General features: G+C 48.4%; 1 protein-coding gene across 1 annotated transcript in view; it reads right to left on the reverse strand.

Annotated features, from left to right (window-relative positions):
- LOC144110526 (uncharacterized) overlaps positions 1 to 25,852 on the reverse strand; it is a 286,270-nt gene that overhangs the window by 192,945 nt on the left and 67,473 nt on the right. Inside the window, exon 3 of the mRNA XM_077643514.1 lies at positions 15,023 to 15,269. Within this exon, the coding sequence (XP_077499640.1) occupies positions 15,023 to 15,269 (247 nt within the window). The remainder of the gene's footprint in view (positions 1 to 15,022; positions 15,270 to 25,852) is intronic.

Here is a 25,852-nt window from a genome sequence, read left to right on the forward strand (position 1 = left end):
GCCACCATGAAAAAGGATCTCACGTAACTGACGTATATTTCTTAAACATGTACAAGTACATTCCTTCATGACAACCACTATATACAGCGTGCTTTTCGCATCATTCGCTTCAAGTTTGTTTTTTCTAAAACTGCAATAACATCGACCAGCCAACGCATTTTGAAATTCGGTTACCTAACGAGTTGATAAGCTGTTCCAGCATATTTATTGGTTTATTTGTGCAATAATTGCTCAATCTTTTCTAATTAACCTTTTTTATGTCCTGCTTTTAGGCCACATCCGTACTGGGCAAAATCACAAATACTGTTACAATCTCCACAGGCTTTGATTATGCTACTAATGAAACTGACTCTTTGACCGATGTCATCTCAATACTGGGCTTCCTCTCCTAGGATCCTGCCCCAGCTCTGTTACGTAATACCTTCACGAGAGGGCACAGTCGTGCACACTTAAATATCTTACGCACGTGAGACGACTTTAAAGTTGAAATGTTCAGAGATTTCCAGTGGACTATCCTTTCAAAGAGCACGTGTGCATTTGAACATTCCAACCTCGTTATAAAGAAACGGCTTACAACGAAATAACGGATATAACGAAGGAATGACGATTCCCCTCGGATGCTCGGTCAACATGGGCTATAACGAAGTAATCGCCGGGCCTCTTAAACTTCTGATAACGAAGATGTTTATAACGAAATAATGGATGTACCGGAGGAATGACGAATCTCTTCGGAACCTCGGTCAATACGAGCTATAACGAAGTTACGGCTATAACGAAGTAATCGCCGGGCCCCTTAAACTTCTGATAACGAAAATGTTTATAACGAAATAATGGATATACCGGAGGAATGCCAATTCTCTTCAGAAGCTCGGTCAACGCGGGTTATAACGAAGTTACAGCTATAACGAAGTAATCGCCGGGCCCCTTAAACTTCTGATAAGGATAATGTTTATCACGAAATAATGGATATACCGGAGGAATGACGATTCTCTTCGGAAGCTCGGTCAACACGGGCTATAACGAAGCTACAGCTATAACGAAGTAATCGCCGGGCCCCTTAAACTTCTGATAACGAAGATGTTTATAACGAAATAATAGAAATACCGGAGGAATGACAATTCTCTTCGGAAGCTCGGTCAATACGGGCTATAACGAAGCTACGGCTATAACGAAGTAATCGCCGTGTTCCTTCAGATTCGTTATCATCATCATCATCATCATCATCATCAGCCTTACTACACCCACTGCAGGGCAAAGGCCTCTCCCATGTCTCTCCAATTAACCCTATCCTTTGCCAGCTGCATCCACCCTTTGCCTGCAAACTTCTTAATCTCATCCGCCCACCTAACCTTCTGCCGCCCCCTGCTACGCTTACTTTCTCTTGGAACCCACTCCGTTACCCTTAAAGACTAGCGGTTATCTTGCCTTCGCTTCACATGCCCTGCCCAAGCCCATTTCTTTCTCTTGATTTCGACTAGGATGTCATTAACCCGTGTTTGTTCTCTCACCCACTCTGCCCGCTTCCGATCTCTTAACGTTACACCTATCATTTTTCTTTCCATGGCTCGCTGCGTTGTCCTTAACTTAAGCTGAACTCTTTTCGTTAGCCTCCACGTTTCTGCCCCGTAGGTGAGTACCGGTAAGATTATGCTGTTGTACACTTTCCTCTTGAGGGAAATTGGTAAACTGCCACTCATGATCTGCGAGAATTTGCCATATGCGCTCCACCCCATTCTTATCCTTCTAGTTATCTCCCTCTCATGATCCGGATCAGCTGTCACTACCTGCCCTAAGTAGACGTATTCCGGCACAATTTCTAGGCTCTCGCTGCCAATTGTGAACTGTTGTTCCCTTGCTAGACTGTTGAACATTACCTTGGTTTTCTGCATGTTAATTTTTAGACCCATCGATCTGCTCTGCCTGTCTAACTCGTTGATCATGATTTGCAGTTCACCTCCTGAGTGACTCAGCAAGGCAATGTCATCAGCAAATCTCAGATTATTTAGGTATTCTCCATTTATTCTTATTCCCAACTGTTCCCAATTCAGGCCTCGAAATACCTCCTGCAAACATGCGGTGAACAGCATTGGCGATATCGTGTCTCCTTGCCTGACGCCCTTCCTTATTGGAATTTTATTGCTGACTTTATGGAGGACTATAGTAGCTGTGCAGTTGCTATATATATCTTCCAGTATTTTGACATAAGGCTCTTCTACCCCCTGATTACGCAATGCCTGTATGACTGCTGAGGTTTCCACTGAGTCGAATGCTTTCTCGTAATCAATGAAAGCTATATATAGAGGTTGGTTATATTCTGCACATTTCTCTATCACCTGATTGATAGTGTGAATATGATCTATTGTGGAATATCCTTTACGAAAGCCTGCCTGATCATTTGGTTGATTAAAGTCTAACGTTTCCCTGACTCTATTAGCGATTACCTTAGTAAATACTTTGTAGGCAACGGATAGTAAGCTGATCGGCCTGTAATTTTTCAAGTCCTTGGCGTCTCCCTTCTTATGAATTAAGATAATGTTTGCATTCTTCCAAGCTTCTGGTACAGTCGAGGTCATAAGGCATTGCGTATACAGGGTGGCTAGTTTTTCTAGCACGATGTCCCCTCCATCCTTCAACAGATCTGCTGTTACCTGATCCTCCCCAGCTGCTTTTCCCCTTTTCATTGCTTCTAAGGCTTTCTTTACTTCATCTTTCGTTACTGGCGGGATGACGCATTGCTGTGCACTGCTGTCTTTCTCATTGGCGCTCTGATTACATTGGCTACTGTACAGCTCTGTGTAGAACTCTTCGGCTACGTTAACTATCTTATCCATATTGCTAATGACATTGCCCTGCTTGTCTCTTAATGCATACATCTGGTTTTTACCTATGCCTAGTTTCCTCTTCACTGTTTTTAGGCTACCTCCGTTCTTTATAGCATGCTCGATTCTCTCCATATTAAACTTCCTTATGTCGGCTACCTTGCGCTTATTTATTAACTTTGATAGCTCCGTTAGTTCTATTCTATCGGTAGTGTTAGATGCCTTCATGTTTTGGCGCTTCTTAATCAGATCTTTCGTCACCTGAGATAGCTTCCCGGTATCTTTTCGAACTGTCCTACCGCCTACTTCTACTGCGCACTCCGTAATTATTGATGTCAGGTTATCGTGCATTGAATGAACATCAAGATCATCTTCCTCAGTTAAAGCCGAGTATCTGTTTTGCAGCGCTATCGTAAACTCCTGTGCTTTCCCTCTTACGGCTAACTCGTTAATGGTCTTCTTCTTCGCTAGCTTCTTCCGTTCCCTCTTCAAGTCTAAGCTATAAGCAAGATTCAAGTATAAGCAGATTCGTTATAATGAGGTTCTACCGATGAACGAGCGACCGACGACGAAAGTAACGCTTCCCGAAGAAAATAGAACCGCGCGCCTTCGGTGCTCCGATGTATGGTCACGTGGGAACGCGGGATACTGCAGTCCGCGGTGAGCCCCATCGGCGCAGCCGAGCCGCGCGTTATATTTTCCGCGTTCGTGAGAAGTGGAGCGAGATTGGGGGTTGGCAGCGGCGTCCACTTTATGCGCCGCACTTCTTCGCCATCCGTCGACGAGCGGCGCGGATGCGAAAAAAAAGGGGAGCCTCGCAATTCCGCCGCACGGGGGCGCGAGCGCCGACGAACGCGATGATAACAACGAGGTTAGTGCTTCGTCTGGCATCGTTTCACGATTCTCTGTTTTTCACGATTCTCTGTTTTCCAACCGCTTGCAACCCCGCCGCGGTGGCTCAGTGGTTAGGGCGCTCGACTACTGATCCGGAGTTCCCGGGTTCGAACCCGACCGCGGCGGCTGCGTTTTTATTGAGGAAAAACGCTAAGGCGCCCGTGTGCTGTGCGATGTCAGTGCACGTTAAAGATCCCCAGGTGGTCGAAATTATTCCGGAGCCCTCCACTACGGCGCCCCTTTCTTCCTTTCTTCTTTCACTCCCTCCTTTATCCCTTACCTTACGGCGCGGTTCAGGTGTCCAACGATATATGAGACCGATACTGCGCCATTTCCTTTCCACAAAAAACAATTATTTTTATTAACCGCTTGCAAGAAAGCGGGAGACAAAAAACGCACATTGGCCCTGTGACTCATCTAACTTGGCCCAGTGCCTCCTCCCACCTAAGGGGCACAAATAGTTATACGCCTAAATATGATGCAAAGAGACCGATGTAATTGCAATGTTCCATGCACATTGCATCACCCTCTTCGGTAGTAGTTACGAGTCGCGCGCTTCTCTTCTTTCCTGTACCACCATTGTGACTCAGTCTCGGTGGCTGCAGCGTTCGGTTGTAGACCTTCAGGTCGCGGGTTCGAATCCGGCTCCGGCGGCTGCATTACGAAGGAGGCGAACCACTGGGTGAGGTGATCAGGAGGAAAGGTGGCGATCACAACATTTAGTGCGCGGTAATGACACGCTATCGCGGCCAATTTGCAAACAATAATTGCCCTTTTCAACCTACGCTTCCCTTTCCCTTGGAACGCAGTTATTTACGCTGAAAGACCATCGGTCTTCTGTTGACGGCACCGCATGTCCGGAATCGGTGAAATAAATACGCAGATCCGTGAGCCCAAACCACACTTCAGCGAACTGACTGAAGCCAACGAGTCCGAGTATTGTGTATGCTACTATATCGCCCAGCCACCCGCGAACTCTGTCGTTCCAAGCTGACGTTTACTTAAAAGGCATGAGGTCACGTGTCAAGTCGTCGCCAAACGCTAAGTCCAAGAAGTGTCGAAAATGAGACAACGTTTTGAGAATTTACCCTAAACAGTTCCGATGTACAGTTCCTTCGAACAACGCGGCCTGTCTGATGCCTAAACACGGGGCGCACATTCAAGAAGTGATATTAGAGCTGAGCCGCAAAAGAAACCGCGTCAGAGTAAAACAAGGCGTACTTTGTAAATTATTTTAACTATTCTCCTGAAAAACAACGTATAGTTCCCGTCTGTGATGCTCAAGCAAAGCTAATCAAAGGGCATAGCTCGCTAGCCTTAACCACTTCAGCGCAGAAAAACAACTCAGAAATCGTTGGCTCAGAAAATTGCCAAAGCTTACACTGGGGAAATTACGGGCGCGCGGGCGATCTTTGCGAAGCTTCTGGATAAAAAAAAAGCAAAAAAAAAATCAGGCACCACAATTCTTACACCTTATTAACACGGCAGCGTCTAGCTCGCGTTTCTGTACATTTCTCACCCGCTCGCTTTCCCGTACACACTTCTTAAAATAGGCCTTTGGGAAAGCGGCCACAAATAGTACCCGAAGCGAAGGTGCGTCCCTGCTTTATTGAGACGCCTTCGTGTACCTGACGAAAATAAACAACCAGGTCTCGCCTCGCGCGTCGGTTTTCCATGTGCGTACAGACACGGTGGAATAACTACAAGTTTCCTCCTAGAGGGGGCTATAAACACCGTGTTTCAAGAACCAAAGAGAATTTTAAAAAGGCAAAAAACAAGGGGGGGGGGGCGTCACAAAAGGAAGAACAGCGGGAAAAAATGGCGCGAAAAGTGCAGCACGACTCGAAACCTTGCGAAACCGCGGCAACTTGACAGGCGCATAAATTTGTTCCCTTCCTCGAAGAGTATATAATTCTCTTTCACTTAAGACTCGCGAAGCGAGACGCTGGGAGCCAATTGTGACGTGCACGCGGTGACGCATGAAAAGAGGAACAATAAGGTTAACAGCCTCCAGTGACGTCACGAAGATGTTGGGAGTACACACCTCGCGAGCACTGTTCTACAGTGATCCCTGAGGTAAGCGAAACGAGGATAAAAATTACTCTGAACTCGCCAGGGAAAATCACAATTAACAACGTCCAGAACGCGGCCGGGACAATGCGAAGGAAACTGACGCATGTTTCGCCAACCTTCCCATTTGAAGAGAAACCGATTTGTTCAGGGAGTCGAACGCAGGACCAAGGTCACACCGGTTTGCGCGGTCGTTACACGAGGTGAAAATTGTGGCTGCAAGCTAGTGGTGTAGGGCGAGGAAAAATATTCAGCAACTTTAAACGAGACACGTCATCCCAACGTGCTCTCAACTTACCACCCCCCCTGGGAGTAATAGATTCCTAACCAGACAATTATTACAACATAAATACCCAACAACTTAGCTCAGGCAACGATTTTTCAGTGCCCTTGCTGGCTACGTCCTGTCCTGAAATAAATTTTTTACTGCGCTTGGATGGCACTTCCATTTCGATTGTGTACCTATCTGGTGTGTTATATTTATGTATTTCTGCGTTTGAGTCTAGTTCGTTGAGAGCATCAGAGTTATCATAACTGCGCTACAGTGGACTTGGTGTTCCATCATAAACATTTGATGGCTTGAGGAATGTTTTCGTCCTGTCGCAGGTGGTCAGCCTCGTCATTCATAAACCTGAGTAGGCGACTGCGTAACTGGTGTCGTAAGTAAACTTTCAGAATAAGAATCAATCAATCATTCAATTAATCAGTAAACAAAAAAAAATAAATGATGCTTCTTGCTACAAAGCTGCCATGACGCCTAAAGCGGTCGCTACCACTAGCAGAAAGACAAAAACAAAATGAATCAGGAAAAGAATCTTGGTAAATGAAGGCCCCACATTGACTTCGTGTCCGAACCCTTCGCAAGTCGTGGTATTCTTTTAATTTATTAAAATACGCATAATTTCATGATACAAGCATCGGGCACTATGCTTGGCAGGAAAAAGAAAATAAATATGTAAAATACGTAGGATTTCCAAGACGGCTAGCCCAAGTCGATTTGATTCGATTTCCGGATTTGATTTCCACCCCGCAACGCTCTTTAGCGTGCACCAACATCGCACAGCACGCGGAAGGTTTTGCGTTCCACCTCCATCGAAACGCGGCTGTCGCACGTCTGGGTAAATCCACTCTGGCCGGTAGCGCGACCTAGTCACACAGGTATGGTTACGGTCGCTCAACTATGGCTGCAAAGTCCCCCACACGCGCTGTGAATACTGGCCACTGTCGCAGAGATGGCGGCCGTTGCAGCAACAACCATTGTCGGCTGCCACGTGCGCGACAGAAGACGGCAGAAGAAAGGAGGAAGGAAAGAAGGAAGAAAAAGACAGGGCCAGGCTGCCTCGCTCTCAGAACGACGCGCGAGAGAGAGAGAGAGACAGACAGAGAGAGAGAGAGAGAGAGTGTGTGTGTGTGTGTGTGTGTGTGTGTGTGTGTGTGTGTGTGTGTGTGTGTGTGTGTGTGTGTGTGTGTGTGTGTGTGTGTGTGTGTGTGTGTGTGTGTGTGTGTGTGTGTGTGTGTGTGTGTGTGTGTGTGTGTGTGTGTGTGTGTGTGTGTGTGTGTGTGTGTGTGTGTGTGTGTGTGTGTGTGTGTGTGTGTGCAGGAAGGAGAGAAAGGCGATCAGCCAGCCGTGTGTGCGTGGATATATATATATATATATATAGACACACCCGGCTGGCTGATCGCCCTTCCCTCCCTCTGGTGTGGTCGTGATGGTCAGCCCAGGCGCTTTTTCCCTCGGCGGAGCGTTTCGGTCTGAGCAAGAGGGAAGATAGTGCCGCGCGAAGTGTCCCGTAATGGCAGTTTAATTGCCGCTGCGTTGGAGAAGGACGGTGCAAAGGGAGCGCTCCGCGTCGACGAAATAGGCTGCGGTCAGCTGAGTCGGTGCATGTGTACGAGCACGTACGTACGCGCACACAAACACACACATATGCAGGAAGGTTTAAAAACGCTCCTTGGGGCAACATTACTCGACGCTCCGGCCAGAACCTGTCCTTCCGTTGTGCGTGCGCGCGTGTGCGTATGAACAAAGGATGGTAGCCTCGGCTTCAGCAGAGATATGGCAATCAAGCAGTTCAAGAGGCAAGCATTCTTTAACTAGCCATCTTCTTTACTTCTCAACAGGGATAGAAAGAAGAAAAGAACTAAACGCGGGAAATTTGAGACAGCAATCCTGACACACTCTCGACGTCACTGTCAACGTCACGAGCTTGATTAGATGCGATGGGAAAAAAATGTCCCAGCTTTTTCTCTCGTAATTTCTCAGTGATGAAGGCGTCTTACGTTGCCGGACAAACGTCGACAGGGTCACGAGAGGCCGTGACTAACGTATTTTTACAAAGGGTAAGTACGTGATGAAGTTGTCTCTACAGTGTCCCTTTGACCTTATAAACTTGCTAGCTTCAGACTATTATTATAATTTCGACTATAATGATTTGACAAAAACCTCGTAATCTTACCCTCTAGCCGTCTGGCTGTAATAAGGAAAGATAATATATTTGCGTACTTGTTCATTTATTTAGCCCCGAGCCCAGGGTTTACAAAATGGTCAAAATCAACAAAAGATAAAGAACAAGTTTTTCCAGAAAGTATAATGTGAACCAAAGTTTTGGAAAAGATTGGTTACCTTTATTAAACATAATTTTAGATGTGAGCAATCCTTTCTTTACCTGAAAACTTGTAGCACCACAATTCGCCGACGACAAGACATGAGACGCCATCTCGTAGCGCAGGGAAAACAGCACTGGGGCGGGCACACAAACAAGCATGACACTCCATCAGGTCCCTTGGTCGCTGCAATATCAAGATTCTCACCGTATATTTATTACAAGGGAAGTTTCTCGCTGTAAGGGACAACAAGCGCGGCAACAGAAGTGAATATGTCCTCGATTCGCAGTTTACCAACTAACAACGTTGAAAAAGAAACAGCTTCCAAACAGTCTCCGGGCCTTCGAGAATCGAGACGCGCATGCTAATCGCGCAATCGCGAATGCCAATCCGGCTCTGCGCATAGAACTGCAAAGTACGCGTGTCATTCCAGTCACGAAGTGCATACCATTTCTTTTGCCAGCCATGCTGCTTCGACACAGCGCCCCTATATAACCGACGACGTCCTCGCTCGAATCAGTTCTGCTACAGTTCCGCTCGAGTTCGAATCAACGCCGAAGACAACATACATTCCTCTCTTTTCAAGGCTAATCACCTCGGTCCCGCCAGTTAAAATTCTGCCTCGCGTACGCAACCGGTAGCGCCCTCTGCTGAAGCCCACGAGCATCGAGTATCCATCTCACGGCTCGCCAGGAAGGATCGGCATCATCGGTCACACCGATGATGTATATAGCGCACCGCCGTTAATAAATTCCAATCCCGCGCCTCCAACCAACGCACAGCAGCCAAGATGACGTTACCGAGAACTCGCCTCTACGCGTCAAATGTAGGTCAGTCTAGGCCCCTCTCTGTCGGTCGGTCGTGGAAAGAAATGGGGGGGGGGGGGGGGGGGGTGCAGCGCCCGCTCATTATGTAACGGGAATCTGCCGAGCGCGAGCCGGTATGCGAACAAAACGAAGTACAAACAAAAGCGAACAAAGCCAAACCAAGCCAAGGCAAGGCAAGGCAAGGCAAGCCCGTCCGTGTTGTGCGAGTTGTAAACACGCCTCCGTCTGACCGTTCCCCAGTTGCGCGCGCCGAAGAATGACGATGATTACCGAAGCCGGCACCTGCACGCGCCCGTCGCCAACAAAAGGATGGGGCGGGTTTTTAAAAGAAAGAGCCAACAGCGAGCCCGCCGCCGATGCTGCGTAGCCATTCATCAGCGATGATCGCGGCGGCCGCGCATCCAACACCGCCGCCGGAGGCCAGACGGCGCTGCGATTAATAGTTACGCGAGCGCCCTCTGTCTGCTGGCCCAGATATTATGGAGGTGGTTTGGGTGCGGCGGCGTGTTGTAGTACGCGGGAAGCGTGTCTAACGCCGGGAACTGCTTGCTTGTATAGCTGCTGCCGTTCGGTCATACCTCGTTGCTGCGCTGTTGCTCTTGTTGTGACGTTCGCGCGCTCTTGGTATTCCTTGTTTTTTTTTTTTCTTGCTAGCCGAGAAGCATCCATGGGGCACGCGTAACGGCTTAGCGCAGTGAGTGGCTATATGGCATGAAGGAGATGCGTTTGCTGCCGACTCCTGGCGCGCGCGGCCACCGATGTTACAGCCACCGTACAAACGAGCCGCCGATTTGTCACGCTCCCCCCCCCCCCCCCCCCCCCCCCCCACCCCCTCTACCCTGCTGGGCTGCACGCGTAGAAGGAAAACTGAATGGACGAGCGCCCGTTAATCCGCGTCCGCGCTCAATACGAGATTAATAGGAGCGCTCCAGTTGGACCTGCGCGCCATACTGTGGCGTTTTGGGGGCAAACCTTCAAGGCCTTTACACGAACGTGACCATGTTTACAGAAAATGTGTTTTTAGGGCTCCTCCCCCCCCCCCCCCCCCCCCCGCACCTGTCTTCCCCTCGTTCTAGGTCTTTTAGAGCCGATCCTTCTTGAATTAACCAATAATAAAAAGCCCGTCTCTTCACCTCGCTTGAAGTGCGCTTATAGGAACGCCTTGGACCCATCGTGAAATGTTCCAAGGAACATTACTTCGTTACTTTATTTTTCTTTCCTGCAGCACCCGAAGGCATTCAACCAGGCTGAGTGCGACTGAGGCATATCGTGCACTAGTACCCTCCGCGGTGGCTAAAGGGCTTTGGCAGTCGCCTACTGATCCCAAGGTCACGGTGTCGAATCCCGGCCGCGGTGGTCGAATTTCGATGCAGGATAAATGAAAAAAAAACACCCGAGTGCAGTGCGAAGAACCCCAGGTGGTCTAAATTTACCAGGAGCCCTTCAACACGGCGTCCTTCGAAGCCCGTGTGTCACTTCGAGACCTTAAATCCCACAGTTTACAAATTTACAATGATAAAAATAAAGAAGACACACAAACCAGGGCAACTGCTCGCCCCGCCGTACATCAGACAGGAAGGCGCGGATCCTGTCTTCAGTGGAGCATTCAACAAGGCCTGAGGGTTATCTGTCCCAATCACTGATTGTAAATAGAGAAAAGTGCATGAATGTATTTTTCAGGCATTTTCTTCTAATGAATTTCCCACTTTTGGTCCGATTGTCCATGTGGGCAATGAGCCGGCAACTTATGCCGGCTTCGGTTAACGTTCACATTTCGAAATAATATGATACTACATTCCTAATTTAAAGTGGTATATGTGCTCAGATAAGGGATCCCTGCAGAAAATGTCCTTAAATATCCACTACAAATGAGCACATGGTGTTTAAGAGACCTCAAGTAACACTTGTTGCTGGGCTAGTCGGTGAATAGTTCTACGTACAAACGTTAGCGCAAAATAACACACAATCACAAGAACGGTGGACGGGAAGCGCATTGTCCTGTCCACCGCTCTTGTGATTGTGTCTTATTTTGCGCTAAATTTAAGAGACCGTTGTAGATAAGTGCAAACACAGCTTGACTATTCGACGATCTTGTAAACCACTTAAAGGGAGCCCGTCCGCGCCAGCGGTTGTTATGTATGGGATGACAAAAGATGTGTTTTCCTTATCACCATCTACACTAAATTCATTTAGACATCTGCAACTTATCATCAAATTGCATTCTTGGCATTTTGGCGGCTTAATTGGATGTATGGGCTTGCAATTCATCGCACTGCGAGGGACTACAGCTTTGCAAAACACAAACTGTTAAAAATGCTCGTATGCTTTTAACGCATTCTTCCTTTCAAGAGAGGAAAAAAAGGGACCACATAGAGGTGCTAAGACAGATGCCAGTAATTTCACAAGTGAAGTTAGCGTTTCCCAAACCCACTCGAACATCATTGGCAGTTGCAGAATGTTTCGGGCTGAGAATTACACGCTTGCAGTACACCTTATCGAAAACGCAGATTAAAATGCCTACCCATTGACATCTGAACGTGCTGCTGAGGATGGTCGTGAGGATATCTCAAAATTTCTCAGATTTGAGTTTGATATTGAGGTCACTTGTGGACGTTGTGCGGACATCTGTGATTTTTTGGAATAACTTTCGTATATGACCGTGAATATTGACATACAATATATATATATATATATATATATATATATATATATATATATATATATATATATATATATATATATATATATATATATATATGACCGTAAATATTGTAATACATAAGTTTATATGACCAAGTATAAGTTACATATTTGACACATGTCAGTCATTTCCTTAAGGGACCCTACAGGGTAATGCGAGGCTTGTTCATCCCACCACCAAAAGCCACCTGAAAGAAGTCTTTTTTTATCGCCGTTGTTGACGCAAGACGATCAAACGCATCCGCCTGGCTAGCTTTAACCGTTTTTATAAAGCGAGCGAAGCCCGTATAACAAGCGTATATCGCCACGAGAATCACCGCTAGAAGCTGGAGAGTTAGGAATTGGTGATGATGCTGATGATGTCGTGGCCATACCCATTACAACGGTTCTACATCCGATGAGACAGAGTCCGACCAAGATATAAATATAAATATGCACCTCGGCGCAAGGAACGAGCGACATCTCTCGGGTGAGAGAAAAACCATACGACCATCTGATCAGATGAGAGCCAAGAGAGACAAAGAAAGACAACAAAGAGAAAGAGAGAGAAACGTGTACAGTGGCGCCATCCAGTCGCTCGTGGGAGAAGCGCGTTCCGAAATAAGGTCAGCAGCACCGCGGCAGCTTCGAACTCAGCGGGCTGGAAGGACATTAGAAAGCAGCGCCACCTGATAACAGCAAGGATTACTTAGCGTGCTGGCGGGAATTTCAGACAACCATCAACCTCACAAAGGCACAGAGCGGAGGTCATCTTTATCGAAGACAGACGCGAATGAGAAGCATCTTAGCAAGAACCTGCTGTCCCGTTAGTTAGTTCATAACTAGTTAAAAAGTGGCCAACGAAAACCGGATACGATCAGATCTGTTTCATCATTTCTTCAGTACGCATGCGTCTAACCTAAGCCAGTCGCATCTCAACTAGTTAAGAAAATAATGCTTGTTCTCCCTGTGCGTGTCCCGCCGTCGCTTTAGTTAGCAAATTGCTGAGGTTTGCATGTAGTTATGAAACCGCTGATGTGTTGTATACTTCGGCGCAGGGTTTGAAAATGCCGAGCATGAGGCTTGCGAGAGCTAAGTGGTAGAATCTGTGAACGCTACGAAAACGGTGAGAAAATTTTACTACTCCCAGTAGTCAAACCACAAGTCCATATATGCTGCCTTGTTCAAACCTTGTAGATTGTGTACTCTTGCGATGCACAGACTTTTTTTACCCTATCATTTCTGCTTTATTCCGCAATTCAAGAACACGATTAAGTGAGAACGGACATTAAGGCTTCTTGGGTACACCTCCTAACATCAAATGATGCTAAAATAAAGGCATTTTTGTGTTCGTATTTGTAAAGCTCTGTAGATGTAGCTTGGGGTGTGTCACACGACAAGAGAATTTAAAGATAAGCCTTAATGCGCAATCACGCGAAGACACAGAATGCATAACAAACCAGCTCAATGATGCGTTTGAACGGCAACATCTAGACTCTATCTATATGAAAACTTCGCCCGTTACTTAACCAGTGGTCTGAACTCCGTCAATATTCGAGTCTTTGGGCAAACGTTAAATACATAACCGTGCTGTGCTACTTCGCCCCTGGCAATTTTGTCTAGGTTTGTTCCGCCAGTGCACTACATCAAACGTAGCCATTAAGAACTGCAAACGCAGAAAAGCGCTGCTACTAAACCAGATATTTCTCTAAAAATAATTGAAGTTTGTGAATTGTCTTTCTGTTTAATTTTTCTTATTCTCACATCTGGTGTACGACCACCGACAACGCTTTGGAACGGGGCGGCCTTCCCCGCACAAAGGGTACTACAATGGCGAAGCATGCTTCCAGGGTGCTGCATGTACCGTTTTTAACGCATCGTCTCTGAACTGACTCGTTACTTTTTTAGCAGAGCGGCAATGGCAGTTCCGTGGAAATAGTGCATTCATCTGTATGTACAAATAATTTATAAGCAGTGTTAGGATAACAGTTTTACGTAATAATTCTTCTCCTCTTGAAAACATTTCTGACAGGAACGCAGTCAAGGTAAGCGATAAGATGTGCACCGCAGTTGTGTTAAAAAAAATGGCACGTCGGTCCTCAAAACTGGGAACATACGGAAGATCGCGCCACCTGTGTGCAGACAAATGAACTGTTCAAAAGCTGCTGGGCTAATACGTGCAGCGACACCACAGGTGTGTCTCGTAGTACACACGGTGCACAGTGTCTGGAAACGCCCACAAACCGGTTACCCTTGAGAGCCGGGCGCTAATCTGGAGTTCTTGCACATGACTTGATTAAAGAACTATGATTACTAACGTGGCGTCATATGGCGGGGAGACAAGAGAATGCCATTCCAATTCTGCTGTATTCTCTCTGCTAATAAAAAAATACACAAATACTCCCGTCTATCATTGCGAAACAATAAAGGCGACGTCAGAAGAAAAAGAAAAACCAAAAAGCACCTCGCAGTGAAAAGCCATTTGATGCGATTGAATTCAAGCAGAATGCTCAGTCCAAACAATCGTGAATTCTGTCTTGCCGCAGTATACGTACGAATTGTGGAAACATGGACTTTTTGGAGACACAGTACACGTTGGGCTACTCGCGTACGATATAGTAATCATATTATGCACAGACGTCTCCTTTTTCCCTAGAAAAAAATTTGCTGTGCCCAAACGTGAAAGACGTTTCTTCTTTTCGCCGATTCCGTAATTCCTCTCGTAAAAACGACAAAACCGCGCCAAAATATCTTGTATTTTCGCCGTAATGACAGATTTTTCTGTCGTTTAGTGCTACTTTTCTGCAGTAATGTAGTTTTTTTTCTGTAGCACTTTTCTGTAGACTGCAGTTGTGTAGTAACTTTCTGCCGTAGCTACATAAAATTTCGTTGTTGCTACAAAAATTTCTGTCGTTACTACAAGTTCCTGGTCAAAAAAATTACAGAAAATCAGTTTTGATGACAGAAAATTTTCTGCTGTGTTTTCTGCTGTGGAGAGAGAACGGCGTGATCACGAAGAACGTATCCCGGATGCGGCGGAACAGGACTCGTCGATGTAGATCAACAAGACTCGTCAGCAGAGGCACGCGTAAGGAGACTCGGCCGTAGCGTGCTCAAAGGAAAACTCACCAGTGGGCACAGGCGATGTAGGCAGCGGCGGCGGTGGCGACGACGGTGGCGAGTCGTCGTCTTGCTGCACCTCCCGCGCGTGGCGTTCCAGGGGCCAGCTGATCCTCTGCCAGCCCGGGTTGCGAGGCGGCAGCGGCGGGGCCGGCACCTCGGTGTCGTCGTACGCCACCTCTTCGTCTCCCAAAGGCTTGGGAAACACGCTCAGCCCGGAGGAGACCCAGCTGTCGATGGTCTTGCGCCGGACCGCCTGGCGAAAAGGAAGAGCGCACATCAAGAGCCGCTCTAAGTAGAGTCTACTCGAATATTCGAAAGTATGCTCACGCTGGTCACACAGGTTGGATGATTACCGATTCAGATATTTGACTTTGACAATTCAAGCTTTCGCAGTGGGCTCATCCGAGCGCCTAAGTGCAGTACTTTTTTACGCCAAAGCGTTAAGGCCCCGTGTCGGAGAAAAGCCGGCGTTGGCGTTACCGTCGGCGTGACAGAAAATTAGGACCAGTCGATTAGAAAAGACTCCCATAGATGGCGCCAGCCACACCAGCGGCGCATTGGAATCCCCGGACCCTCGGGCCCTCGTGTTGGGAGTCAGACACGTTCGTACGGCTTGGTTAAAGCGGGGTTTTGTATGTATATCGCGTGGTCTCCCACATAATGACGGTGACACAACCAAGCAACTTCCATACCACGTGAACTTATAGTACCCAAGGCAACTTTCATATTACGTGACCAAGCAGCTTTCATACCTTGTGAACATACAGTATCTATTGGGATTGTCACATCACGTAACAATTCAAGTAGCAACACAGTATCTAGACTTTCTTACCACTGTTACGTCTCGCCTACCTACGACGCGCGGTATAGCCGGCGCGGATGCAACGGACGCCGCGGCTTCGTTCATCGCGGCCGCAACGCCTCCCGCCAAGCGCGTCCAGGCATGTTTCAGTGCCACGTGTCGTCGTGCGTGCGTGTGTGTGTGTGTGCATGTTTTGCCCACGCTTGTCAAAGCGCGGCAGCCGGGGAGAGGAGCTCCTCAACTGGGAGGCGAGGAGGTCTGACCGGCGCCGGCCTGGCGGACGCGCCCGTCACGCCTGAACATGTTCAAGCGTCGCCGTATCGGATGACTCTTCCCAGGCCGTTCCCTCTTGCCCTCGACTCCGTGGGTATAAAGCGAGCTGCCCCGGACGCCAACGAGAGACTTCGATTCCTTCCTTCGAGTAACGTGGTCGCCCTGACCGGCTGCTCTTTTGAGATGCCAGAATAAACAAGTTGTTCTGTTGCCAGTCGACTCATCCTTTGCCGGGACCTTCGGATGTTTCCTGCTTTGCCCCAGGCCGCCAGGCCAACGCTACCCTTGGGGCTTGCAACCCAAATGCAACAACTGGTTGCCAGCGGTGAGATCCCGACAACGGAGGCCAGCAGCGAAGATATGCGTTCAACTGTATGCTGAGCAGCACAACGACCATCCGGGAGCAGTGCAACGAGCCCTGTGTGATGACTGGTTGCCTGCAGCGGAACGACTGCGCTGAATTCTTGGCTGCGAGGTTTGGTGAGTGCGGGACTTTCTTCTTCTGAGTTTTGCCAGGCTTTTGTTAGTGTCAGAAACAGAGCTGGTAATTGTGGTTGTCGTTGCTGCCGGGTTAGTTTGCGGCAAGACAATAGTAGGCAGTAGAGAAAGCAGCATTCGGAGCAGCCATGGATTTGAAGTCGTTGCGCAAACCGAAATTGCTGGAGCTTGCAAGAGAGTTGGGTCTGGATGTCTCAGACAAACTCAGAAAACCAGAACTGCTAAGGGCTATTCTTGAGTTGGAGGCTGATGATGACGAGCTGTCGGAATGCCTTGAGACCATTGAGGAGAGGGAGCAAAAAGAAAAAGAGGAGCGCGAACGTAAAGAACAAAAAGAGAAAGACGAGCGCGAACGTAAAGAACAAAAAGAAAAAGAGAAAGACGAGCGCGACCGTCAACACGCTTTGGAAATGAAGCGTCTCGAGGTAGAGATGGAACGCGCTCGTAATGGAAGTCAGGCACACGGTGCAGGAGAACGGGTATCGTTCAAAATGACTGACCTGATGCGGCCGTTTAAGCTTGGAGAGGACATTGGTTTGTTCCTGGTTAACTTTGAGCGAACGTGCGAGAAGCAGGGGTTCTCTCGGGAAACGTGGCCACAGCGCTTGCTCACTTTGTTACCCGGCGAGGCGGCCGACGTAGTCGCTCGCTTGAAGAGAGAGGAGGCAGAGGATTTCGACCAAGTGAAATCGAGTCTGCTAAAAAAGTACAGGCTGTCAGCGGAGGCGTTCCGTCGGAAGTTTCGGGAAAATGAAAAAGGCAGAAATGAGTCATATACAGAGTTTGCCTACAGGCTTATGTCAAACATGCAGGAGTGGCTCAAAGAAGAGAAAGCGTTTGGTGACCACGAGAAAATTCTGCAGTGTTTCGGGCTGGAACAGTTTTATAGTCGGTTACCTGAGAACGTGCGGTACTGGGTCTTGGATAGGCCAGACGTTAGTACAGTGGCTAAAGCCGCCGAGCTAGCCGAGGAGTTTGTGACGCGTCGGGCTCGCGGAGCTAAGGACGGTCAAAAGGGTGAATTTGGCTCCAAGTCTGAGAGGCCGAAGTTCACACCCATGAGAGCAAGGGGGGACACGCGTAGTGCGGATGCGAGTGAAAGCAGTCCGACCGAACGTAAGGAGACGGCGGCAGCCGAAGCCGAACGCAGAAAGCGGTTCGAGGCGAGGCAAGCGCGCGTGTGTTATACGTGCCAGAAGCCGGGTCACTTTTCGGCGCAGTGTCCAGAAACAAAAAGAGAAGTCGTGTGTTTGTCATTATGTAGCACTGACGAGAACATGAAGCTTCTCGAGCCTTACATGCGAGACTTCCTCGTGAACGGGAAAGAGTGCCGAGTGCTTCGTGATTCCGCAGCTACAATGGATGTAGTTCACCCCTCTTACGTAGAACCCGATATGTTCACGGGCGAGTGCGCATGGATCAAGCAAGCCGTGGAAGCTCACAGCGTGTGTCTGCCCATAGCAAAAGTGGTTATTGAAGGACCTTTCGGAGCAATTGAGACGGAGGCCGTAGTGTCATCTAGGCTGCCCCCCCAGTACCCGTACCTTTTTTCGAACAGGTCCGATCACCTCCTGCGCGAGAAGGGGCTTTTGTTTGGTGAGGCTAGCGTTCAGGCCTTAACCAGACCGAGAGTTCGGGAGCTCGCTGCAAAGGCGGTGGTTGCGGGGCCGACGTTGTCGAACAATGAGAAAGGGTCGGAGGCGCAGCAAGCTGATACTCAGAGCACGTCCGAACTGAATAAAATTGAGCCTGTAGCGCTGAAGGCACCAAGTACTGAAGAGGAAACGCCCGACACGGGAAAGTTAGAAGAGCTATCTGCAGATTTGCTCATCGCGCCTACGTCCGATGGACTTAATAGGTTGCTAAAAGTCAGCCGGTCGGCTTTGATAGCCGAGCAAAAAAAGGATGGCAGCCTAGAAAACATGCGCTGCAATGTCAAGGAAGGTATCGCCAAGAAAAATGTTCGTTTTGTGGAAAGAGGTGGGGTCTTGTACCGGAAGTATCTAGACCGCAGGGGAGTCGAATTCGATCAGCTGATCGTGCCTCAGTGCTACCGTCAGGATCTGTTGCGCTTGTCGCATGGCGGTTCGTGGTCCGGACACCTAGGAGTTAAGAAGACTTAGGACCGTCTCTTGCAAGAGTACTATTGGCCAGGGTGTTTTCGTGACGTAGAACACTTTGTGAGGACATGTGACACCTGTCAGCGGGTTGGCAAACCAGGGGACAAATCGAGGGCGCCGTTGAAGTTGGTACCCATCATTACGGAGCCTTTTAGACGGCTCGTTATTGATACAGTGGGACCTCTGCCGGTAACAGCCACGGGGTACAGACACATTTTGACTGTGATCTGCCCAGCGACAAAGTTCCCTGAAGCAGTGCCTCTTAAAGAACTCAGCTCAGTTGAGATAGTCAATGCACTACTGTCCATATTTGCGCGAGTTGGTTTTCCTGCGGAAATCCAGTCAGATCAGGGCACAGTGTTTACCAGCGCTTTGACGACAGCCTTTCTCGAAAGGTGTGGGGTAAAGCTGTTACACAGCTCAGTGTACCACCCACAGTCGAATTCCGTTGAGAAGCTCCACTCCGTCATGAAGCGCGTGTTGAGAGCATTGTGTTTTGAGCAACAAAGTGATTGGGAGCTGTGTCTGCCTGGGGTGATGTTTGCATTAAGGACCGCGCCGCATGCGGCTACGGGGTTTTCGCCAGCTGAGCTGGTGTACGGTCGCTCGCTGCGGTCTCCGCTTCGCATGCTTCGAGACTCGTGGGAAGGCAGGGGCGACGACCCAGTCGTGGTCGAGTACGTGCTTAGTCTCCTTGAACGCTTAAGAAGGGCACAGGAGTTGTCAGGTGAAGCAATGGCAAAGGCCCAGCAGAGGGCCAAGGTTTATTATGATCGGACAGCCAGGGCCCGTCGTTTTGAGGTGGGCGATGAGGTAATGGTATTGCGCACATCGCTAAAAAACAAACTCGACGTGCAGTGGGAGGGCCCAGCACGGATTGTTCAAAAACTGTCGGATGTTAACTACGTGGTGAGTCTGCCAGGAAAGCGGAAAGCACAGCAAGTTTACCACTGTAATCTGCTCAAACCCTATAGACAACGGGAAGCAGTGGTGTGTATGATGGTAAACGTTCCCGAAGAGCTTCCGGTCGAGCTTCCGGGACTAGGCTCAGTGACGAACAGGGAAGACACTGATCAGGTCATTAGTGACTTAATCATTAAAGCACCGCTGTCAGCTGAGCAGAGAACCGAACTACACCAACTCTTACAAGAGTTTCAAGGTCAGTTCTCTGAGAGGCCTGGTAGGACTTCTGTCCTTACTCATGATATAGAACTTACCTCCCCAGAGCCAGTACGATCCAAGGCGTACCGGGTGTCACCCCGCCAGCGCGATATTATGGAGGCTGAGGTAAAGAAAATGCTACAGCTCGGTGTTATTGAGGCGGGTGAGAGTGATTATACCTCCCCTTTGATTTTAGTTGAGGTACCGGGCACGGAACCTCGTCCTTGCGTCGACTACCGCAGGCTTAATTCCATTACTAAGGATCAAATTTATCCGATCCCTAACATCGAGGAGCGCCTTGAGAAAGTTAGTAGCGCTCAGTTTATTTCCACCCTAGATCTTGTCAGGGGTTATTGGCAGGTTCCACTTACAGAGGAGGCTAGTAGGTATGCGGCGTTCATTTCACCAATGGGAACATTCCGTCCTAAAGTTTTGAGTTTTGGTTTGAAGAACGCGCCATACTGCTTTTCAAGCCTCATGGACAAAGTGTTGCGGGGACAGGAAGAATTCGCTTTACCGTATTTAGACGACGTAGCGATATTCTCTGCATCCTGGTCTGAGCATATGGCACACTTGCGGGCAGTGCTAACCCGCCTGCGCGAAGCGGGCTTGACAATCAAGGCTCCCAAGTGCCAATTAGCACAGGCCGAGGTTGTCTACCTCGGTCACGTGATTGGACAGGGTCGTCGCCGCCCCTCTGAAATAAAGGTGGCCGCTGTGCGAGACTTCCCGCAACCGCGCACGAAGACCGATATTCGGTCGTTCTTGGGTGTCGCCGGCTACTATCAGAGGTACATCCCCAGGTACTCCGATATCGCGGCTCCCCTGACGGATGCTCTAAGAAAAACAGAGCCCCAAACAGTCGTCTGGAGCGAGACAAAGGAGAGAGCTTTTAGCGCCCTAAAGAGCGTCCTAACAAGCCAGCCTGTGCTACGATCGCCAGACTATACCAAAGGGTTCGTTGTTCAGTGCGATGCTAGTGAGCGAGGCATGGGCGTTGTACTGTGCCAAAGGGACAATGGAGAAGTGGAACACCCCGTCCTGTATGCTAGTCGTAAGCTGACCTGTCGTGAGCAGGCGTACAGCGCCACCGAGAAAGAGTGTGCGTGTCTCGTGTGGGCCGTTCAGAAATTGTCATGCTACCTAGCCGGCTCGAGGTTTATCATTGAGACGGATCACTGCCCTCTCCAATGGCTGCAGAACATCTCTCCCAAAAATGGCCGCCTCCTGCGCTGGAGCCTCGCTTTGCAACAATATTCCTTTGAGGTGCGTTACAAAAAGGGGAGTCTCAACGGTAACGCCGATGGCTTAAGTCGAAGCCCCTAACGTAGGAATCCGCCTCAAAGTTGTTGGTTACTGATGTTTTCTTCCTGAGGCAGGATTTTTAACATATTGCTTTTGTTTAGTGTTTCAAAGTGATTATGTGCTTTCTAGTGCAATTTTCCAATTTGTGGACGCGTTCTGAGTGCTGCTTGACTACTGTAAGGAACTAGGCAGTAGTATAAAAGGGGAAAGAGCCTGGCAGAGCTTAGTGAGGGTTGTCTCGTGCTTGCTGACTGAGCGGTTGCGTTTCGGCGTAGTTCTAACGCTTGCTGGGAACGAGCACAAAAAAAGGGCAACTCTCCCGAAGTGACTTTACAGTGTCCTATGTGATCCTGAACCCGAGAACGAGGCCTTCTCTGTGCGCTGCGCTCAAGCAACGTCGAGGGACGATCGGTTTCGATTACGAGCATCATCGAGCGACATCCCTCTGGACAGCGGATGCAGTCCCCTGACCATCGGGATCTCCTTCTCCCGGCGGGGCGGTCTGTTACGTCTCGCCTACCTACGACGCGCGGTATAGCCGGCGCGGATGCAACGGACGCCGCGGCTTCGTTCATCGCGGCCGCAACGCCTCCCGCCAAGCGCGTCCAGGCATGTTTCAGTGCCACGTGTCGTCGTGCGTGCGTGTGTGTGTGTGTGCATGTTTTGCCCACGCTTGTCAAAGCGCGGCAGCCGGGGAGAGGAGCTCCTCAACTGGGAGGCGAGGAGGTCTGACCGGCGCCGGCCTGGCGGACGCGCCCGTCACGCCTGAACATGTTCAAGCGTCGCCGTATCGGATGACTCTTCCCAGGCCGTTCCCTCTTGCCCTCGACTCCGTGGGTATAAAGCGAGCTGCCCCGGACGCCAACGAGAGACTTCGATTCCTTCCTTCGAGTAACGTGGTCGCCCTGACCGGCTGCTCTTTTGAGATGCCAGAATAAACAAGTTGTTCTGTTGCCAGTCGACTCATCCTTTGCCGGGACCTTCGGATGTTTCCTGCTTTGCCCCAGGCCGCCAGGCCAACGCTACCCTTGGGGCTTGCAACCCAAATGCAACACCACGTGACCGTTTCAGCATCCACACAGTATACAATGAAAATTTCATGCCGCGTGGCCATCACATTAGCATCACCGTACACAAGGCGATTTCTTTAAGCTTTCATACCACATGACGTCGCAGTATCCATGCAGTCTTCAGTTTTATTTAAACTTTTCATACAACGTGACCATGCATAGCTGCCACATCTCCAAGACAATTTCTTCTAAACGTTCGTACCACGTGACCTTCCCGTAGCCACACTGCATCCAAGTTACTTCATCTCAAAGATCAAAGTTCAAGGTCCAAAGGTCGAGGCTTCAGAGACCCATCGGTTTTTTTTCAGGATTGCTAGTGAAAATTAGAATCGCCAGCCTTTGCTGCCATACATCTAAGCTTCGTTGCATATCACATGTGCAGTGCAGTGAAGCAGAACCCAAGAGGCACCTGCTCTACTATGCAAGTGGCGCCATCGAGCGGTTGCTCTTTACCCGTTAATTACCCCAAAGTGCCGGGCTCAGCGGCAGGTCTCGTTTTACTGTGTAGCTGGTGCGGCATTATTTTAAACACCTCTCCGTTTGTTATAGGGGTAGCCTCGACATATAGAAGGATGTGTAGAATCGAATTATCCTAAAATTCAGTACTTTTCGTTCGTGTGATGTTAGTAAAGAGATTCGGCATGCCAGAGTTCACAATTAGGTTCTTGGTGCGCACGAATAAATAGCAAATTCAGCGATCAAACAAATTTGGGCACGCGCAGACATGGACAGGACAACGCCAGTCTAACAACTGTCCTCAAGGCAAAAAGCCCAGATTGCGAAAAACTGCTCCTTTGAATCCTCCGACTCCCGTGCAAAGGCCTTGTCGACACGTGCAGCGAAAATAAGAATAACAAACAAAACTGCCCGAAGGGTTGAGCCATTTCATTTTTAGTGATGTTGGGCGATGCTGCAGGTTAAGAAAGGTACGTAAGCGTGGCGGTCACTGAGCATCGCGAAAGTGCAAATAGCTTATTTTCTTGACCAGTAACCTTCCTGGATCTTTTTTATAGTCTTTTTTTACAATGCATTTTTTTATTCCTGTTGAAGGCACGCTGCGGCTAATAAATATCTCTGGTTAGTACAGCATCGCCAAGTCTATTTCGCCAATGTTCGCCAATGTTCCCTCCTGTGCCTTTTTTTAATTAGTGCGCTAGCACTAATAGCTCCAATCTCGAAAAAGCTCATTATCTGTTTGTTTGAAGCCGGCTGGACCTGCAGAAATAAAATAAATAAATGTGGCAGCGACTGCGCCGCGAATGGGATTCGAACGCGCGACTGCGCGAACAGTTTAGCTTCGCTGGCCACTGCACGACAGCACTGTGCTATCGCAGATTTTTTTTTTTTGCAACATGGTATTTATTACTGTGATGCAATGTTCTATGTACATTAACTATGTACACACCATGAGGAAAATACTGACAAATCGACACAATGTGTAACAAAACACCCGTAAGCAACCCAGCACTAGAAAAAAGGGCAATGAAGAACAGAGCACTAAGAGTCAGTGCCACTCCGGTTTGAACTCAGTCTGGGCACAAACTTCGTTTAGATGAACAATCATTCTACTAAAATGGTCTTTTGCAAAAACAATACATTTACAACGTGGGTCCATCATGCGTGTTTTCCAGGGGCTGCGTATTCCAATCAGACAGAACATGTCTAAAGGTTCATCAACAGATGGCAGTGCAGTGAGATGTGCAGAATGTGGTGCCAAACTGTCTTTTTTTTTTTCAAAGTCCGTTCCAAGATACCCAGAAGGGTATTGAACCTTTGCAATTGATGAAATAATGATCAACCTTTTCTGCAGTATCACAAAGGCGGCAATTTAGTGTTGATAGAAAAGCGCCCTTTCTCTCGAACCTTGTTTTAACTGTCAATGTCTCACTACGTAGCTTATAGAAAATAAAAAAAATGCAGAAAAAAATCTCTTTGCACACGATGAGATGGAAATTTTACGTACTCTTTTGAGTACGTCATGTCCCGGTAAACCAAAATACACAGAGCGGTGCATGGGCCGAGGGAAGAGCGTACAAATTAAATCCTTTTACAGCCGTTTCCTCGAAACTGAAAACAAAAACTCCGGGTAGAAACGAACAAGCAGGAAACGAACTGCCATATACAACTCATGCATTACTCCCCACAAACGCGGACGATCGGGAACATTAGAGGACACACTGAGGTTCGGTAAAATTTTAACTTCCAAGAACGCACTCACTATTGGGTGGGTAGTGTCACGGAAAAACATAAAACGCGAAACTATCTGTTGGATACGCAGATGGACTACACCAAGGCCGTCAGCGCTTCCGGGCTGGAAAAGGTTAACTCGCCTCAGAGATTCGAAAGACGAATCCCACACAAAAGTAGCAAAAACTCTGTGAAAACGCTGGATACGAAGTCTTCCGCAATGAATAATTTGGAGTACATAATAAATTTTAGTGGCGAGAAACGGATTACATGCGGTCGCCCTGCCAAAAATCTAGATGCCATGGGGAACAAAAGCCTGAGCATAGGGCTGAGGACCAGACAGGCGATCTTTACCGAAATGTGCACTATGCTCATAGGCACTCAAAGGGACGCCAGGGTACTTGGGTGGCCTACGTGGCCATTGCATACCAGCATATTCAACAGGTGTCGATCTCCGCATTCCAAACTAGAGATTACAACTGTTAGAACGAGCTCCTGACACTGAACCAAAGTCTTCCGTTAAACGAATAACCTCAATGATGATTGGCTTATCAGCGCAGAAGAATGCGAGGCCATCTGCATAAGCTGATGGCTTCCGTTCGTGGCCCATATTATAAGAAAACTACTGACGGCCTTACTGTTTATAACGTATGCAAAGTGGCTCCAAGTATAGTGTGAACAGGAGCGGGAGCAGTGGTCAACCATGTTTCACAGAGTACTGAATGCGGACTGGCTGTGAGAGGCAGCCGTTTGCAATCCAGCGCGATCAATCAATGCTATCGCCGCCACCGATCAGACCTCGCGTTTAACTGGTACTCTCTCGCGCAGTGCATTGCATGTCGTCGTCTTCATCAACTTCCATATGTGCGTAATGGATCCAGAACACACTGCTATCGCGGTGGCCTCTTAAGGTGCGCTAAGCGGTCCCAATATTTTATGGCGCGCTACCACTAAGGTCCCCAATCAGCGATTTCGCCGGCCTTTGCTTGAAGCCTGACCTTGAAAGCCTGAAGCCTCGAACCGAAAAAAAGAAATTAACCGCGAGGTTTTAGCGCACATACTTGGCATTGGGAAAGTAAGCTAAATAGGCTGAAATTAATTTTTCATTGATTTTCCAATATACTCTCGCAATTTATTCTCGGAGCCCACTTCACGTAAAAACAGCGCGAGCAAGATAGCTTTCAACAGCCAAAGAGCAAATTAACAGGTTTTAAAATTCGACGAACTTAAAGGACTCGCATGCGCGGAACACATAGGCAAAGCGCGGCTATTTTTTTCTTTACCATCACTTGAAATGATGACGTAATCACCAACTAAACCCCCAATAGCGATCAGGCGTTTTGGTACTGCAAACCACCGTGTACAGAACCGCATAATGACGCCACCTACGGTTTAGATACATATCGGACGCAGAAACGCA

Source organism: Amblyomma americanum, chromosome 11 (assembly GCF_052857255.1).
Source record: "Amblyomma americanum isolate KBUSLIRL-KWMA chromosome 11, ASM5285725v1, whole genome shotgun sequence".
In the NCBI taxonomy this organism is placed as follows: domain Eukaryota; kingdom Metazoa; phylum Arthropoda; class Arachnida; order Ixodida; family Ixodidae; genus Amblyomma; species Amblyomma americanum.